General features: G+C 40.3%; 1 protein-coding gene across 1 annotated transcript in view; it reads right to left on the bottom strand.

Annotated features, from left to right (window-relative positions):
* LMNB1 (lamin B1) overlaps positions 1-18,775 on the bottom strand; it is a 57,231-nt gene that overhangs the window by 2,686 nt on the left and 35,770 nt on the right. Inside the window, exons 6-10 of the mRNA XM_086705135.1 lie at positions 13,869-14,089; positions 12,319-12,544; positions 10,526-10,630; positions 6,665-6,784; positions 914-1,021 (exon numbers count right to left, since the gene is read on the bottom strand). Coding sequence (XP_086561261.1) covers positions 914-1,021; positions 6,665-6,784; positions 10,526-10,630; positions 12,319-12,544; positions 13,869-14,089 — 780 coding nt within the window. The remainder of the gene's footprint in view (positions 1-913; positions 1,022-6,664; positions 6,785-10,525; positions 10,631-12,318; positions 12,545-13,868; positions 14,090-18,775) is intronic.

The following is an 18,775-nucleotide window of genomic DNA, read 5'->3' on the forward strand; positions in this document are numbered from 1 at the left end:
ATGGATCTTGTCCTGGTTTCTTGTGAAAGTTAAGGCTAAAGTAGCTGTTCTTGAACAGTCCTCCAAAATGTATTAGGAAGTATCCCAAAGTTCGTTCTACCTCATACAACCCCCATCAAGTGGTTCTCAACCCTGGGGGTTAACCACCTAAGAGAATGTTTATTCGGAGTAGGACTGGGGCCAATGAAGCAAAATGAACCGACTTATAAAGCTGGAAACATAGAAACAAAGTCTTATAAGGATAAGGGTAGGAATTTTGATTAATCACCTGACTCAAACAGCTTGAGACTATAAACTGAAGGCTTATTACTTATTAATAATTCCAATTTAATTAATTAAAATCAAATTTGGAGTTTATTTCAAGGGCTCTCAAAAGCCCAAGCATCAGCTAAAATCTATCTTATAATTAGATGATTTGGAATTTAATATAGTTTAACCGACTGAGCCATCCAGGCGCCCCTTGGAATTTAATATAGCAAGAATTTTTGTTTCCCACTGCAGTAGAATATTACTCTGGCTTTTTTAAGTTTATATGCAGATACTCTAATTAGTGATCTAAAATAAACCTCTATCACAGAACTCTCCAGTAAATAATTTTGAGCATGCATTCCAACCCATATATACTTATTTATAAGTGATACACAACACGTCCTGCATATTATGTACATTATGAAACATGATAAAAACTGAAATTGGATATAAGGAGAAAAAAATTGTTTTAAAGAAGTGCTATCATTTTCCTCTAACACTCTCTAATGTACTATTCTTGAATGTCCCCTCGGGAAAAACAAACCCCAGGTGGCAAATCACTCATCTGGTTCAAGTAATAGGGAAAAAGACCAAATCCACTGCTGATTTTGGTTTCTGTGTAATTCTTTCAATAAAATTTTAAATAAATATATTAAAGTGATACCTGCTGGTGGAAAATCTCTTCCTCAACAACCACTTCAGGTGCCGCTTCCTCCTCCTCCTCTTCTTCAGGTATGGTTGTTTTAAAGACTGTACTTCTTTGAGCAACCTCCTGAAAACAAGAGTAACTTTTAAGTCAACGTCATAACTATCGCAAAGGCAGTTGGGGAGAGGGAACTTATCTTTGCTTAACTTTTAGAAACAGCACCTTTCCTGCATCAGGGATTATTTTCTAAAAAAGAAGAAAGTGCTTCATCAATAGCTTTAGCTAGTGAACAGGATATTTTACACGACTAGTAGCAGTTGTTAGATTTTCAATATTCCCCACAGAGGAGCTACCGGTATCCAATTTGAAATGCCGGCTGCAAAGATTCCAATGCTTCTGATCCCATTCGCTTACTAAGAACTCTGTGAGGGGCGCCTGGGTGGCGCAGTCGGTTAAGCGTCCGACTTCAGCCAGGTCACGATCTCGCGGTCCGTGAATTCGAGCCCCGCGTCGGGCTCTGGGCTGATGGCTCAGAGCCTGGAGCCTGTTTCCGATTCTGTGTCTCCCTCTCTTTCTGCCCCTCCCCCGTTCATGCTCTGTCTCTCTCTGTCCCAAAAATAAATAAACGTTGAAAAAAAAAAAAAATTAAAAAAAAAAAAAAAAAAAAAAAAGAACTCTGTGAACAATCTGGCACACGAGACTCTTTGTAACACTCAACATGAATGCAGCTTCAAGGTCCTGGCTCCTCGCAAAAAGAAGGCACTGAAGAAATTCTGAATTAAATGAAGCTGAAGGCCAAATGCTGTGATCGCAGGCAACATGGTGGCAACAGTCCACCTTCAACAACTTTCCTCTCAGGAAATGGAACCAAGACAGATGAGCGCCATTTACTAATAACACACCAGTGAAGCTCCAATGTATTCTGCACAGAAAATAGTTTCATCATTCACCGTTTCCATTTTCTCCTGAAAGGCACAAGTACAGATGCCTCTCCTGTGGAGAACGCTGACTTGCACAGCACAGCAGTATTTGTGTGTAAGCAAGAGGCTGACCTGACGATCTGGCAGCAAGTAAATGAGTGTCCTACAGCCTGCTGCAGAGCATCTCATTTTATTCTGTACCAAGTCCTAAGGTCACTCAAGAAGGATAACTCCACAGACAAAGATGCTAAAATTCCGTCAGTAAAAGCTTATCTGGAATTTAACACACAACCAGCTCGTTTAAAATAGCAGAGAAAGAAAACCAAAGAAGGTTGTCTTACAAATCAGAGTTCAACTTTAAATTTATGTCCAGGGATATATCTCATAAATGAAGCAAGGTAGTACACTAGTGTTTTGTGGGGAATTTTGATTACGTTACACGGCCACGGAAGACAGAGAGTGAGAGTCTCAGCTGGAAACTTCAACTCTGTGAGGTCAGTCAGTGCTCAGGTACACGAACAGCCACTTCACAAACATCAGCGTGCTGACCAAATCAGCACTAACAAAAAAGCATGTGAGCCTTACATCAATTATAATTCTTTGAAGTCAGATATCAATTGGGGGATGGCGGCATACAAAATAGAAGAAGAATTCTCAAAAAGTGCTCAGAGTACCCAGCCTTCCACAATTCATCCTAAAATGAGGCAAGAAAAGTCAAAGAAACCCTGCTACAGAATTCTCACATTCCAGCTCAGGCAGCACGTGACAAACATATACACCTCATCTTGCAAACATTCTTAAAGCATGTGACGTTATTTTCCTCAAATGTGAAACTCCGTAAGCAGGAACTTGCCCAACTAAGTTAATTATAAGTTAATTCACTTGAACTACTTTTTATTTTTATTTTTTTTATTTAAAAAAATTTTTTTGGGGCGCCTGGGTGGCGCAGTCGGTTAAGCGTCCGACTTCAGCCAGGTCACAATCTCGCGGTCCGTGAGTTCGAGCCCCACGTCAGGCTCTGGGCTGATGGCTCGGAGCCTGGAGCCTGTTTCCGATTCTGTGTCTCCCTCTCTCTCTGCCCCTCCCCCGTTCATGCTCTGTCTCTCTCTGTCCCAAAAATAAATAAACGTTGAAAAAAAAAAAAATAAAATAAAATAAATTTTTTTAACATTTACTGATTTTTGAGACAGAGAGAGACAGAGCATGAACAGGGGTGGGTCAGAGAGAGAGAGAGGGAGACACAGAATATGAAACAGGCTCCAGGCTCTGAGCTGTCAGCACAGAGCCTGATGCAGGGCTCGAACCCACGAACTGTGAGATCATGACATGAGCCGAAGTTGGACGCTTAACCGACTGAGCCACCCAGGTGCCCCTGAACTACTTTTTAAAAATGTTTATTTTTAGGGAGCGAATGAGAGAGGATGGGCATGAGCACATGTGGGAGAGGGGCCGAGAGAGAGGGAGAGACAGAATCCTAACCAGGCTCTGCACTCTCGGCACAGAGCTCAATGCGGGGCTCAATCTCACGAACCCATGAGATCATGACCTGAGCGGAAATCAAGAGCTGGACACTTAACTAACTGAGCCACCCAGGTGCCCCTCACATTAACTACTTTTTTTTTTTTTTTTAATGTTTTATTATTTATTTTTGAGAGAGAGAGACAGAGCATGAGCAGGGGAGGGACAGAGAGAGGGAGACACAGAATCCAAAGCAGGCTCCAAGGCTCTGAGCTGTCACTGACACAGGGCTCGACCCCACGAATTGTGAGATCATGACCTGAGTTGAAGTTGGACGCTTAACCAACTGAGACACCCAGGTGCCCCTTTAGTTATTTTTAATATAAGCCTGCTGTTAAGCACCTTTCATGTGATGACATTTAAACACCAAATAATCCAATGCAGAAGGCCTGTATAGAAAATCAGTGTACTAAATAATGTCTAAAAATTGATAGAAAAATCATAAAACACATTTAGAACCAAAAATCGTTGGAAGGTTTGGGCCCAGGAAATTATTAGTCAAGGCGCTAATAAGTGTCTTTATCCAAAAAGTTCCTCTCATCCAACCCTATCAAGTGCCCTGAAAGACACATATAAATGGCCTCTCTGTAAAATGTATTAGGAGTCTGTCCCTGTTAAGCCTTGCACACACACAGGTACACTATTCAGGCATGCACTGAAGCCAGCCAGTACCAGCTGATGCGCTCACCTCTGCCAACTGTGCTCAGTCATGACATGCGGATATCCTGGAAACACCACAGTGACAGTATGGGATATCCACAGCACAGAAATCAGCAAATGTTACAGGGCTGTTTTTCGATGGAGGAGCTATTAAACTATGGTATCTCTGTACAGACAAGCAATCATTCACATATATAAAAGCTTCAGTTATGACTATATTCCAGAAGGTAGAGACTTTTTTATTTCTTATTTCCCTCACAGAAGAACATTTAGCATGTCAACACTTGGTGTTTTTAATCATCTAGCACCTCCTCCCTCATTTCTCAGTGACAGTCCCCAATTTCACCTGGGTACCCATCTCTCCCGTGGAGATGGGACAAATGAGTCACAAGGAGCAGAGGGGATCAAGCTGCTAGAGAGAGAATCCTCAAGCTCTGTCCTCCTGACTCCAGGAACCGGGTTAGAAGGGAGCCTGTGAGCCATGCTGGTACGAGGAGAGTAAAGCCCAGGATGGGAATGTCACAGGGAAAGAGGCTCCTTCCCACAAAAAGCCAACCTGGAATGATGCACTTCCAGGAACTCCAGCACCCATCCCACATCAACCACAGAGACGCTCAGCAAACAGACAAAGAAGATCCTTGGTGACAGTGAGTGAACTCCTGGATCAAGTCCACTACTGCTGGATTTCTGGGTGTGTGAGCCCAGATATTCCCAGGAGGGTTGGTTTAAGTGGGTTTTCTGACATTTCCAATGCCTCAGGCAAGAAGAAAATACATGTAAAAAAATAAACTGACTTATGCCAATTACCTACAAACTTACAGAAAAATGGTCTTTATGGTAGTGATTATGGATTGTTGCAAATATGGTCTGGAATTTACTAATAAACACGGTTTCAGAATTAACGAATAAATACCAAATTTACTTGGCTGGCAACCGCAAAAATAGAAACTGTATTCATCCTATTTTCCTCATCTGACAAAAGTCACTTTAAATAGAGCCTAGCAAGCAGAAGACAGAAGTTTGTTAAAAGAACAAAACCGACCAAGCAAATAATCTAATATTCAATGGTTTAAGTTCTGCAGAGAAACCAAAGCTTCAGTCAGCTTTATCGAAACGTCACTGTAATACCACCTTCAAGCCTGACCCCAGTCACGGGATCTGCTTTGTTCACATGTCACTCTATCTTGTGGGCTTTAAACTGCTACATTCCAAATACCTTCCCATAAGACTACCTCTAACTAGATAGGCTTTCACAGAGAAAAGAATGGTACACAGGTGATGACTGGATTTCCATGGTTCACAAAAGCCCATCTCATCTGCCAGGGCCCCTTCTAACGGTGCTTTTCAACCTGAGCAAATCGCCACTTTCGGCAACACTGTGAGAGTGTCACGTGTGCTGCCCACGTCAGGTGTCGGGGGAATGCAGCACTTGGGTGCCGGCCCCAGCGACCCTGGGAAAGTTTCCAAAGTGCTGACGGCAAGAAGCCTCTTCTTTCTCCTGCGGAGAAGATCCAACACCTTGAAGACGGAGTGAGCAACAGCAAGTGTCAACTACACCCCCACCGGAGAGGCTAGCCAAGGACCTGGAGGGGAATTCTTCACGCGTGCCCTGAAATCTCACACGACCGTACTGAGGTCTATGGTGAATCAGAACCACTCTCAGTCTGAGATCAAGGGCACTCCTCATCCAGCAGACCGTGAATTCATGTGAAGAGCGGTCCCAACACCAGCGCATGTGTGCAGTGAGAGACAGAGAGGAAGGTGGCACGGCACGAGGCTCCTGATGCAAACACCCCACACCCGCATCGCAAACGTGTTACTTTATTTCTCTGAACTCAAGGGAAGGCCCACGTTTAATTAAAATTTTTTTATCCAGTAAATTCTTACTGAAATATGTGCCAAGAAAATTCACCGTAGGTCCTCACCCTCAATGTGCTGTGCTGATTACTGTAATGAGACAGGTCAACCGGACAAGCCCCGTACAGGTGAGAGGTCTGCACTCGGCATTACAGTGGCGGAGAAGGAAGCCCTAAGGGGCTGCTGCGAGTTGGCCTGCAACCGCTCCTTCCTCCGCAGACTCCCACTTCTTGGGTGGGCATGCACGTGCACATATGGTAGGGGTGTCTTTACCTGACAGCACGGGTAGGTAAGGTTCTTTGATAAGAATCTAGGACAGACATGTTAAAAATAGAAATATCAAGCAGATGTACACTCCACGGTCTTCAAACTCACAGTTTCACAAACACTCTGAGCAAGCAACAAGGTGAAAACATAAGCAGTCACCAGAGGCCAGATGCTGTTGCAAGCATTTCCCAACGATTACCTCATTTATATTGTATTCCTCCCATTAATACCATCACAATTATATTACTTGTCTTTATCATCTCCACTGTAAAATGAGAAGACTTAAAGTAAAGGAACTTGCCGAAAGTCACAAAGCCAGCGGCAGTGGAGACAGAACTACTGTCCTGTATGTTCAGTGTCCACAATACATTCCTACTTCACTCCTAAAATCTGAAGTCAGCTTCACTTGGATTTACTGAGCGGCCTTGGTCTGGTGTAAGCAATCAACTACTTCCCATTTCAATGTGATTTCTGAAGAGAAATCGTCTTGCACAATGAACTTTCAAGGGGAACATACACTGTGGTAGTGCTGACAAAATGGCCTTACCTCTCCCTGAGAATTTTTCAATATCACCTTCACATCTTCACCAGTGCCCCAAGAGTTCTGGTTCTTCCAGATGAGGTCAGTGGGAGGACTGGCTGTGACACCAGCATTTGCAGCCCAAATCTAGAAAAGAGAAAGGACATCAGTCGATCCAGATCCCAGCTCTCCCACATCCCAACAACAGCAAAGTAACCAAGAGACTTGGACACTTTATAAAAGAACGGATTCTAACTCTCAGAACTGAGTCCCAGGTTCAGAGAACTGCTGTATGAGTAACTGTGCATCCAGGAGAACCTTTCTAGGCCTCGGCTTCCCCAACCGATAAAGGTGAATGGTGATGCACAGGGATCTGAGGGGACGCTGTCCATATTCACCTCCTACCTCTCAACATGTCAGCTGAATGTGTCCAAGTCACCTTACTCTCATTAGGCATGAAATGACAGAAGTGAAACCTGGAACGCATGAGATTACTCTACCCGCACAGAGGGGCTGGCTCACTCGGCAAGGCTCAGCTCTCACTGTTGCTACTGTTACTCTATGGGTTTTATGGGCCATTCTTCCGGGGTGGAGCCCTCTGACCAGCTCCAATAGTAGCCTCCAGCTGCCTAGAGCAGGAAGTGAAGAGATACCGCTAACTTCTCTCAAAACTTCTGCAGCAGACAGCCCACCTAGAATATTCTAATATAAACTAGTAGGTCTCCAACTAGGGGCTCTGTCACAATACGTCAGGAGTGTCTGATACTGAACTCCGAAAAGAAAACAGGAAAGGAACAAATCACCCATTACTCAGGAATGATAAACAGGAATGCTACTGAAATAGGCAAAACCAAAAAAATTACATTTCCCTCCTAATAAGCATGGAAATTCTGCCATATTTTTAATGTATTTTATAGGCAAAAGAGTATTGGTAGAGTGGAGAAAATGTGAGTCAGAAACTCTGGCTCTGAGCCAGGGACAAATCACTCCAGCTCCACAACCTCCATCTGTAGGGACACCACCACCAATCCTGATGCTTCTGAAAGAGTGTATGAAAATAGAAAGGAAAGTCTTACACCCCATAAATTATTTTACAATATAAATGGCTACATGATGGCAAAATGAAGACTGGAGATCATACAGGCAGACATCTTTTTAAATGGGGAGGAAAATCTATGAATTACTAACTAGGAGGGAGCCCATCCTCTGTAGATGCTCACCTGAAGCTTCAAGATCTTTCTTTCGTCAGCATTATAGCTGGAAACGGACAAGGAGCATTTACTGGGGTAAAACAAAAAATGAACTGGAACTGGGCTGTCAGGCTTGTGGAATGTTAATGTTTTCCTCGTTTCAAGCAAGACATTTTCACTAGTCCATATGGAATCATATAGTTGGTTTAGTGTTGTTAATAATCACAAAATGTCAGTAACCTTACTGGGTAATTTAATCTACATCTAAAATGTCCCAGAGTCTGGGGTGCCTGGGTGGCTCAGTCAGTCAGGTGTCCGACTTCAGCTCAGGTCATGATCTCATGGCTTGTGAGTTCGAGCCCCGTGTTGGGCTCTGTGCTGACAGCTCAGAACCTGGATCCTGCTTCAGATTCTGTGTCTCTCCCGTTCCCTGTCCCCCCCCATGCTTATGTTCTGTCTCTCTCTCAATAATAAATAAAAGTTAAAAAAAAAAATTAAACATCCCAGAGTCATCCTGTTCCATGTGCTAGCCATATGTGGTTTGTGAGCATTTGAAATGTGGCTGGTCAAAATGGAGATGTACTGTGAGGACAGCTGTAAGTTTGAACACATAGTTTAAAGAAAAAAAAAGGTAGGGGCGCCTGGGTGGCTCAGTCGGTTGAGCGTCCGACTTCAGCTCAGGTCATGATCTCGCGGTCCGTGAGTTCGAGCCCTGCATCGGACCTCTGTGCTGACAGCTCAGAGCCTGGAGCCTATTTCAGATTCTGTGTCTCCCTCTCTCTCTGCCCCTCCCCTGTTCATGCTCTGTCTCTCTCTGTCTCAAAAATAAATAAACGTTAAAAAACAATAAAAAATAAAAAAATAAATTCTAAAACAAAAAGGTAAAATATCTGACTTAATAATTTTTTATATTGATCACATGTTGAAAGAATAGTATTCTGGATATAGTGGATTAAATAAAATATAACACTGAAGTTAATTTCACATCTTTTTTACTTTAATGTGGCTACAAGAAAATTTTAAATTAAGTACTTCTTTTTTTGTGTTCTAGAGCTTTAAATTAATCTTTGCTATTGTCTAGTACAATTTTACAGGAAGATTACTTATCACTACCATGTTCCAAAGAGCTTCTTATCATATTTAAGGCTAGCTACTTAAAAAAAAAAAAAAAAAAAAAATCACATTATTTTATATGATAATTGAGCTCCACTAGACCTATAGTATATTTATCTATTTGGTCCCTGAGGAACTATATCTAATGGAAAAAGCCTATGATTGGCATAATGGTTTCACATTACTTTACAGAGACAGAGAGCACACTCAATTCTGAAATCTTCTGAATTAAAATGTCAGATTCTCTCCACCACATTATGTAACCTCCAAAAGACATGTAAGAGGACTGAACAATTTTCTCTCACTATAGTAATGACTAATGAGAAGAAAAGATAGTGTGGTTAGAATATTTGTTTCCATTTTTTACCCATTATTACAAAATTAGCATCTCATATTTTCCCAATGTGGTATCAAGCTCTAGGACACTTTTTAAAAGAAAAGTCCTAACTAGTTTGAGCCTCTGATCTTAAACACTAAATGTGTATCAATCATAAATTTAAAAATATGTGTTTAGTATTTTTAAAAGAAATTGATAAAAGTTACTTCTATATCCTTCAAGAACGAAAATATGAACCATTTTCACATCTTTATCAAAGTTAACAATTTACAAAATCTACTAAGAAAAATAAAGAAATTTTGTGTTTGCTCAATGATGCTACTTCTATAGAAAGTATGCTAATGACATTTAGTAACTATTAAAGATGTGATGTTTCAGAGCACAGCCAACGGTCAGTGAACCACTTAGAACTCAAAATATAGAGTGACACAAAAAGCCCATCTCTCTGCAAATCTAGAAATGTAAAACACTATGTATGTAAAAACCACGTTACCCTCGCTAAATTATGTTTAAAAAAGTGATTCTGGGGGCACCTAGGTGGTTCAGTCAGTTAAGCGTCTGACTCTTGGTTTCAGCTCAGGTCACGACCTCATAGTTTGCGAGCTCGAGCCCATGTCGGGCTCCGTGCTGACAGCGCAGAGCCTGTTTGGGATTCTCTGTCTCCCTCCCTCTGCCACTCACATGCGTACACGCTCTTTTTCTCTCCCTCTAAGTAAATAAACTTCAAAAAAAAAGTGATTCTTTCTAGGATCTATCACTTAATGACTATTGTTCAAACCACAGGTCCCTAATCCAACACCAGAGATGGTGACTAAGGGTGAGGTGGGTCCTGGACACCAAAGCACTACCCAAATGATGCTGAAGGTCAGTCACCCAAGGCAGACAACTGTCATTTTAAGGCATACCTTAGCATTAAAAGATTATCCTAATAGTTCTTTATGCTAAGCAGTATCTCCTGAATCAGACTGGCTACAATAATGTCAAGAGACAGCTGTTTTATATCTACTGGAGTAGACAAAATAAAGATTATTCACAGGTCAATACTTTCACTTTTAATAGTCAATTACCACTCTCAATAAAATAGGATTTTAAAAATCTTTAATAGTACTTGTAATTCCCTAATAATGTCAAAGATGTTTTAATGCCCACTTCTAAAATGCTTCCCTTGAAGCCAAAAATTTTCTTGAATTACTTTAACTGTTAGTTAAGACACTGAAGTTAAATTAAATGATGATTAAATTCACTTACTGTAACAGTCTGGCCTGCCTTCAGCACATATCTTGAGGTATATTTATAACTGACTGATGTGTCTCCAATTTTTCTGATCATTTCCCAGCCTCCCATTGGCTGATCCTATTCACAAAAAGAGTAAAACAAGGTCACATGAAATATACAGAAAGCGATAGATAACCATATAAATGAACTTACACAGGCAGTTAAACTAAGAAGGCTCTATGGGAGTCTTCCTAGGAATCTATTTTCCTACTATAAAAAGAAAACATGGTTTTGTCATTTAGCAGAGCAGTAACTTCAATAGTGCTACAGTTTTAATATTAAGGTACTTTATTTTAAAGAAGACAAAACTGGAATAAAAGGAATGTGAACCAAACTAAATGGTTCATAGTCACTGCTAGATCAGGTAGGTCTTTGAAATTTACAACACCATCTAGCGGTCATAATCATGACTATAAACATCTAACATTTGATTAATTTAAGCTTTAAAAAAATACAGACACATAAACTTAAAAACAGATGGAAGAAAATGTGTCCTTTATCTTTTGCACCTATACCACTTCTGCCCACAGAAGCAGAAGTGCTTACCTCAAAGCATGAGGGGCTGAAAAAGGGTCAGTGATGCAATGAGCCAGTCCCAAGTGAGGTCTATCACCGCGGGCCCCCAAGCTACCCAGCGCTGCCTGACACCCGAGAAAAGGTGCAGGGTATTTAAAGCAATTAGCTGGACTGATCTATATCCATCTCTAACTCAAAGCCAGGAATAAACCAGGATGAAAGCCAGCTGTAGAATAACTCAACACAGGGCTATTAGGCCTTTTGAAAAACAGCCAAACTACAATAATGGAGCAGCAGAGGCTACTCTTTTTCTTCAGGTTTTAAAGTCGTGACTAAAAGGGCACAGAGCCTGTTCTCTTTTAGTATGTGAACTACTAGCTTTCCTTTGCCCATCCAAATTATGTATTCATACACACACACACACACACACACACACACACACACACACACACACAAGGCAGCTTCAATAGCTCTGGTGAGAAAAGGAGTGGTTTTCACAAACAACATTTGACAAATCCTGAACAATGCTTCAGGAAGTGACATTCATCCCACTGCACCCCCCCCCCCCATGGAACCCCCAGGCCTGCCATCCAGCATCATCGCACATACCCCTGCATGGCCTCCAACTCCATGATGCCTAGCCAGGAAGGAATTTCACTTCTGAGCTCTCAAAAACCCCAGCTCAAAACCTCACAATTCCCTGCTATGAATATTTTGTCTAACTTTTAAACAAATAATTTCAAGATAGGGCTCCATACAATTCTTCATATAAATTATATCATGAGTTTTTATTCATTTATTCATTTAAAGAGCAAAATACTCCCTGCATATATCTGACTCTAGCCTCACATTTCCTTCCTTTTCTGATGTTAACAGCTGTGAAAAAATATCTCCCATTTTCACACTCCCACTCCAACTTTTCCACCAATCTGGCTAGGGAAGGGTGTAACAACAACTCATCCTTAGGAAGGCCACTGTGAGAGAATGGCCAAGTGTGACAAAAAGCTGTGGCTCTGTACAGAAAGGCTAAGGAAGGACATCTTTAAATCACTAAGTGTACCCTCTCATCTTCCTCCTCCTATTTCAATGTGTATTTTACTTCGTGAATTTAAGTAAAAAATAGAGGAGGGCAACTCTTATTCTGTGAAGACTATTGAATCCAAATAAAGGCTGAGGAATTATTAGCAATGCAAAATAGTCTACCAATCAGCAAAGCCTTCCTAGAAAAAAAGGGGGAATCTGTTTTTCACCTGTTCAGAAGTGTTCTTCAAGCGGATAAATTTCCCATCAACATCGATCTCTTCAATGCAGACATTGCCAGTGGCCGAGGCGGAATGAGAGATGCTGACGCTACTGCTCGCCTCAGACTCTTCTACGTCGACTCTCTTCCGCTTCCCTCTGGTCGTGCGCACGCTCCTACTTGAGGATGCTCGGGACACTGTCACACGAGAAGAAGGGCTTGGAGAGAGCTTCAATCTACAGGGGAAAAATAATCCATTTATGAGACAATTATGCACTTCCAACTTTAGTAAAAACGGTATTAATATCCTGCACATGCATTTCTAAAGCAAAACATCACTGAAGATCTGCTGAACAAGGCTGATATACATCTTAACTAAGACAAAAGTCTTTGTGCTAGAGTGCCCACCATAATGTTCTTTAAAAAATAATATCGGAATGTTTTTCCCTAGGAACAGAATGTAATTGTTATGCAGGAAGTCTGGAAAACATGGGGAGAGGAACCAACCCACCTACTACAATGTATGTAACACTGAAACTAAATGGCTTCTCATTCCAAATTTTTTTTTTTAACATTTATTTATTTTTGAGAGACAAAGCATGAGCAGGAGATGGGCAGAGAAAGATGGACACACAGAATCCAAAGCAGGCTCCAGGCTCTGAGCTGTCAGCGCAGAGCCCGACGCGGGGCCAGAAGTCACAATCTGTGAGACCATGACCTGGCCTCAAGTCGGATGTTTAACCAACTGAGCCACCCAGGCGCCCTGGCTTTTCATTCTAAATCAGACACTTACGCTTTGAAACTTTTTTCTAAGAACAGGTATCAAAGGATTTATACACTAACCATATTTGAAAAATAAGCATAAAGGTCTCTTTCAGCAAATGTAGTATTTTACAACATAATATTTAAAATCTCAAGAAAAAGACTCTGCATCTTGACACAGTCCAGCATTTAAAATAATAGTAACAGGGACATCTGGGTGGCTCAGTTGGTTAGCGTATCCAACTCCTGATTTCAGTTCAGGTCATGATCTCATGGTCACGAGATCCAGCCACATGTCAAGCTCCACACTGGGCATGGAGCCTGCTTAAGATTCTCTCTCCCTAACTGACATATTAATTAACTCTGGGGTGGAAATCTTTTCACAATGTATACATATACCAAATCATCATGTTGTACACTTTCAATATATTGCAATTCTATTTGTCAATTATATCTCAATAAAGCTAAAAAAAATTCCAAAAACAAAAAATCTATCCCCCTTCCTCTGGCCTCTCCCCCACTCATGCTCGGTTTCTCAAACAATAAAATAAAATAGAATACGATAGAATACAATACAATAAAAAAGACTGCTTGAATATTTTTGTTGTTGAGAGAGAGATAGATGGTCCATTTCTATTTATATCTATACTCCAGTGTTAAAATATGACAGAGAAAATATTTAAGGTTGCCTTAAATGTTAAAATAAAATTTTTGCAAAAGCTCAATCCTATTTACTACTCTTAAATAAAAAGGGGAAGGACAAAAAGTATGGGGCAGAGTGACACCGAAGTCACTTACCTCTCCTCTTCGCCCTCTAAGAGCTTCCTGTAAGCACTGATTTCCATGTCCAGGGCTAACTTTACATCAAGAAGTTGTTCATAATCATTGAGCTGTTGCTGCATCTGATCCCTTATTTCCGCCATCTCTCGCTCTTTGTCAGACAGCATGCGTCTAGAGTTGTCTCTTTCTTTAGCGAGCAAGTCCTCCAACTCTTGAATCCTCTCCAAACATGCTCTAGACTTCAGAGTCAAGGGAACACAATTACTTTCTAGGAATGTTTCAACATTAGCACAAAGCACCTATCTTAAACCATTTCCTGGATGGGAAAACAAAGAAAGCTAAAAATTTTCAAAAATAAATAAATAAATAAATAAATAAATAAATAAATAAATAAATAAATAAAAGATTCTCTCTATCCCTCTTCCTCTGCCCCTCCCCCACTCAGGCTGGCTCTCTCAACACATAAAATAAGAAGACTGCCTGAATATTTTTTGTTAAGATCGATAGATATATGATCTCCCTCTTTCTCAGTCCCTTCCCACTTACATTCTCTATCTCTCAAAATAAGTAAACTTAAAAAAAAATTAAAAACCAAAATCTCTCAAATGCAAAATACAGCCCTTGGGAAGTTTTGACTTGTAAAAGATTTTAAAAAGAGGTAAATTCTTCAAATGCAGTATGTCATAAACATACATATAATTTTTCTGTATTTAGCCAAATAAAACAAAATTTTAAAAGTTGTGGTTTTAGTAAAAGTCAAGTCTGGCTCCCCTAAAAACCTTTTCACTCAAAAGTATAAATTAACAAAAGTAAAGAACAAAAAAGATAGGAAACTCAGTGGTAAAGAACGAAAAAGGTAGGAAACTCACTGACAAAAGAAACCTAAGGGTGAAAGTATGCTTTGGAGAACTGCTGGAATTATGCAGAAATCACAGAAAGGGATTCTGGTAACTCCCAGGGACAGTGTCCCTTTAGCACTGCTGCACTCTCATGATCAGGCAGCATACAAAGACTGTACAATATAGTGTGGTTTGTAAGATACTATTTTAAGCATAAAACTTTGCATTTGGTATTTAAAAAAATGAGAAATCACACAGCCTAAGCCAGAAAGTTCATCTGAGAACCTTGTGGCTCACTAGGTTATTATTCTTCTGCATTTCTCCAAGACAGAATTCATCTCAGTAACCTCAAAAAATGACAAAGGTGATCAACTCAAAAAGCCTGATAGATAGTTCACACCCTTAGAATCACAAGTAGCTGCATCAGAGCAGAATCCAAAGGGCATGTATCGTGCAAAAATTAAACCTAGAAGGCTAAAAATCAAGAGGATCTACACTGTGCAGAAACACTACCCTTTAATCGGTTTATGTGTTTCTCACAGGGGTATGGGTTAAAATTTTTGAAAGTGCTTTACATCTATACTTGGGTTGAACAAATAAGTAAACAGGATGGGAGAAACTAGGTTTTTTTACTCTCAAAGAGAAAAATTATAGACAAGCAAACAAGAAAACCTAAAATGAACCCTGTGGGATGGGGTTAGTCAGAAACATCTATATTAACTTGGGTTTTGTTTAATATAAATACAAGTGGACAGAAATACATTATAGAAAGTGTGTAAACTCGGCTTAGCATAATACCTATGTCAGCTAGCTCCATCCACAAAAGGGCCTAGAAGCAATGACACCCCAGACCAGTGAGACACTCAGTGTCCAGATCATCATTTCTATATACTATTCTCTAATAAAAAGAACCAAGGCTCCATGGAGAAATGTCTGATTCTAGGGCTAGTGCAGGGAAAATACAAGATGAACCTGGAGTATCTTACAGTACTAGAAAGTAAAGAAGTGCTTAAAAAGGGGGGGACATGATAGGCAATCTGACAGAACTCCTAATAGCCAAAGCTGGGACCATCTAAGCCAATAAAGGAATGTAGAATTGGATTAACCCAAAAGATAAAATAAATATCCATGAGTCCATACTAATATAAACAAAATGAATGAATAAAATATAAATAACTTTTAAAAAGAAGAGACACATCTTTACTAGGGAATTCCACTTAATAATAAATGTAGATACCCCTTCAGGATGGAGAGCTTATTTCCCATCCCTTAACCCTCAACAGTGGGCTGGACTTAGTGGGTTGCTTTCCAAGAACAGAGTATAAAAAGAAAGAAATGGTAATGACAGTGGAGAAACCTGGCAAACACTACCTTAACCAGTGATGAAGGTTAGTATCACCAATGATGTCATGTGACCCCTGACATGATGAGACAAGAAAGGCACTTAAAACCCAGAACCCCAGTCTAATCATGAGAAAAACACCACACAAACCCAGATTGGGAGACAGTATACACGGTAAGTGGCCAGTTCTTCTCAACACTCTCAAGGTCATAAAAAAACAAGGAAAGCCTAAGAAACTGTCACAGGCCTGATGAGACTAGGGAGACAGGTGGTACCCTGGAGAAGGAAAACAAGTGCAATAGAAAATGTGATAAAATCCAAATAGTCTGCGGTCTAGTCAGTAGTACTGTACCAACAGCAGCGCTTTCATTTTGACAAATATACCATGATAATATAAGATGCTTACAATGGGGGAAAACTGGTTGAGGGAGACAGGGGAACTGCCTGTACTACCTTTCTAACTTTTCTGTAAATCCAGAATTATGCCAAAATAAAAAGGTAATTTAAAAAATAATTAATTAAAATCTAGAGCAGCATCTGACAGTCCATATCAGAAGCAGGCATTCATCTTAAGAGTGATACTAAACATAATCCCTACCTCGAAAACTTGCATTTAAACTGCATTTGCAGGGGCGCCTGGGTGGCTCAACTGGTTAAGCATCCAATTCTTTGTTTTGGGTCTGGTCATGATCTCACGGTTTCTGGGTTTGAGCCCCGTGTCAGGCTCTGTACTAACAGTGAGGAGCCTGCTTGGAACTCTATCTCTTTCCCTCCCCTGCCCAAGCTCTTGCTCATTCTCTTGCAAAATAAACAAACATTAAAGGAGTTGATGAAAGGCATGAAGTACCCAAGATTCAGAGGTAACCTCTGAGCCCAGATTTGTAAACCTAAAAATGTCTCTACTTTTCTGCCTCTGATATTACAGAGCTATATAAGTGGGGAAAAAACAAAATCAAGGTATAAAAAAGTTTTAAAGTTACTCTGAATCATTTAGAAATAAATTGTATATATATATTTTTAATTTTAGAGAGAGAGAGAGCACAAGTAGAGTTGAGGGACAGAGGGAGAGAGACAGATAGAGAGTGAGAGAAACAGAGAATCTCAAGGAAGTTCCAAGCTCAGCATGAAACATGATGCAGGGCTCGATCCCACAATCCCAGGATCATGATGTGAGCCAAAATCAAGAGTTGGATACTCAAGCAAGCCACCCAGGCAACCCTAGAAATAAATGATATTTTAAATAGCTACACAACACCTGTACACAAAGAATACAACATGAGAGACAGACCTAGATTCTTCTTGCAAGTCTGCCATTAAGTACCTTCAAAACTCTGGGCAAGCTGTAACTAACCTCACTAAACCAGTATCCACATTTGAAAAATGAAGAAGTCAAACTAGATTATCTACATGTATGATCCTACCCCTCACTCTAAAATACTTTACAGCTGACTTCTGCTGGGTCTTGTTTGTTTGTTTGTTTGTTTTAATAGTATGTAACATAATTGTACTAGTTTATTAGGGTCTAGCTACAATAGAAGCTTCCAGAGTCTGAATGTTAGAAAGAAAAAAAAAAAACAACTTAGAGGTGCTTTCAAAGTGCTAATGGAGAGTCTTCTGCAAGCCAGACAGACTGTGATCAACCAAGTAATTTGGCCACTAAAAAACTAGACAGAAATAAAAGAAATGCTGTAAGCAATAAACGAAATTCCTAATTTCAAAACAGACTACTACTATCGTATCTATGTTATTTAAAAATATTTTAAGTCAGCATTTTAAAGGCTATGTCAATTTTATTTTTTTAGTATTATTATTTTTTTTATGTTTAAGCAATCTCTACACCCAACGTGGGCTCAAATTTCCAACCCTGAGATCAAGAGTCTCATGCTCTACCGCCTGAGCCAGCCAGGTGCCCCAAGGCTATGTCAATTTTAAATCAAGTTTAAGAAATACCTCACTAGCATAAGTCAAATAACCAAAAGGAAACTGTATGGCCTAAGAGGCAGCATGAGGAAACAGGTATGGCCCAACAACAAATGCAGTTAAAATACACAATGGGAAATACTGGGAGGGGTGGCTTTTTGCTTCTCTTTCTAAGAGGCTAAAGTTTATGAACTAATGAAGACACTCCTCAAGATATATTACTTACCATAAAATCTGATACCAGTAATGAATAGAGGAAGGACACCCCGCCCCCTCCAGCTCCCCAAAGTCAAAGAAATTTAAAACTATTCTGGCTGAAGGAGGTGCATCTCTCCTATTTCGTAAGGAGTTAGCTCCTGGAAACCCCCAGGGCCCCGCCTAACACTGTTTAAAGACCATTAACCAGAAGTTAACAAAAAACTGTCAAGGACAGGAGTATAACTAAGAAGCCAAGAGGGAAACAGCCCTGAGCCTGAGTCAGGAAAGGTGGCTACCAAGTTTCACAACCTATCACTATTTAACAGGCAAGTCTGTGCCTCTGTCTGTAAAACATCTATACCTAGCATAACTAAGTGGAATATGCAGCTGCCAAGAAAAAAAAGTGTAGGGGCCATGTGAAATTCAGAGAAAGGGGATGACTAGAGTATGATTTATTAAATGGAGAAAAATAGTAAATGTCAACACATAGTAGGAACACAGAAGCCTATTTTTTTTGGAAAGGTAGCTCTTAAGATGGTGCAAAGGAAAAAAAGATTATCTTTAAAGAGTATGAGGGGTAAAAGGAAAAACAGGGAACTAGGAGAAAAACCCATCTATCAGCCTGC

This window comes from Puma concolor, chromosome A1, assembly GCF_028749965.1.
Source record: "Puma concolor isolate L17-30 chromosome A1, mPumCon1.1.hap2, whole genome shotgun sequence".
Lineage (NCBI taxonomy): Eukaryota > Metazoa > Chordata > Mammalia > Carnivora > Felidae > Puma > Puma concolor.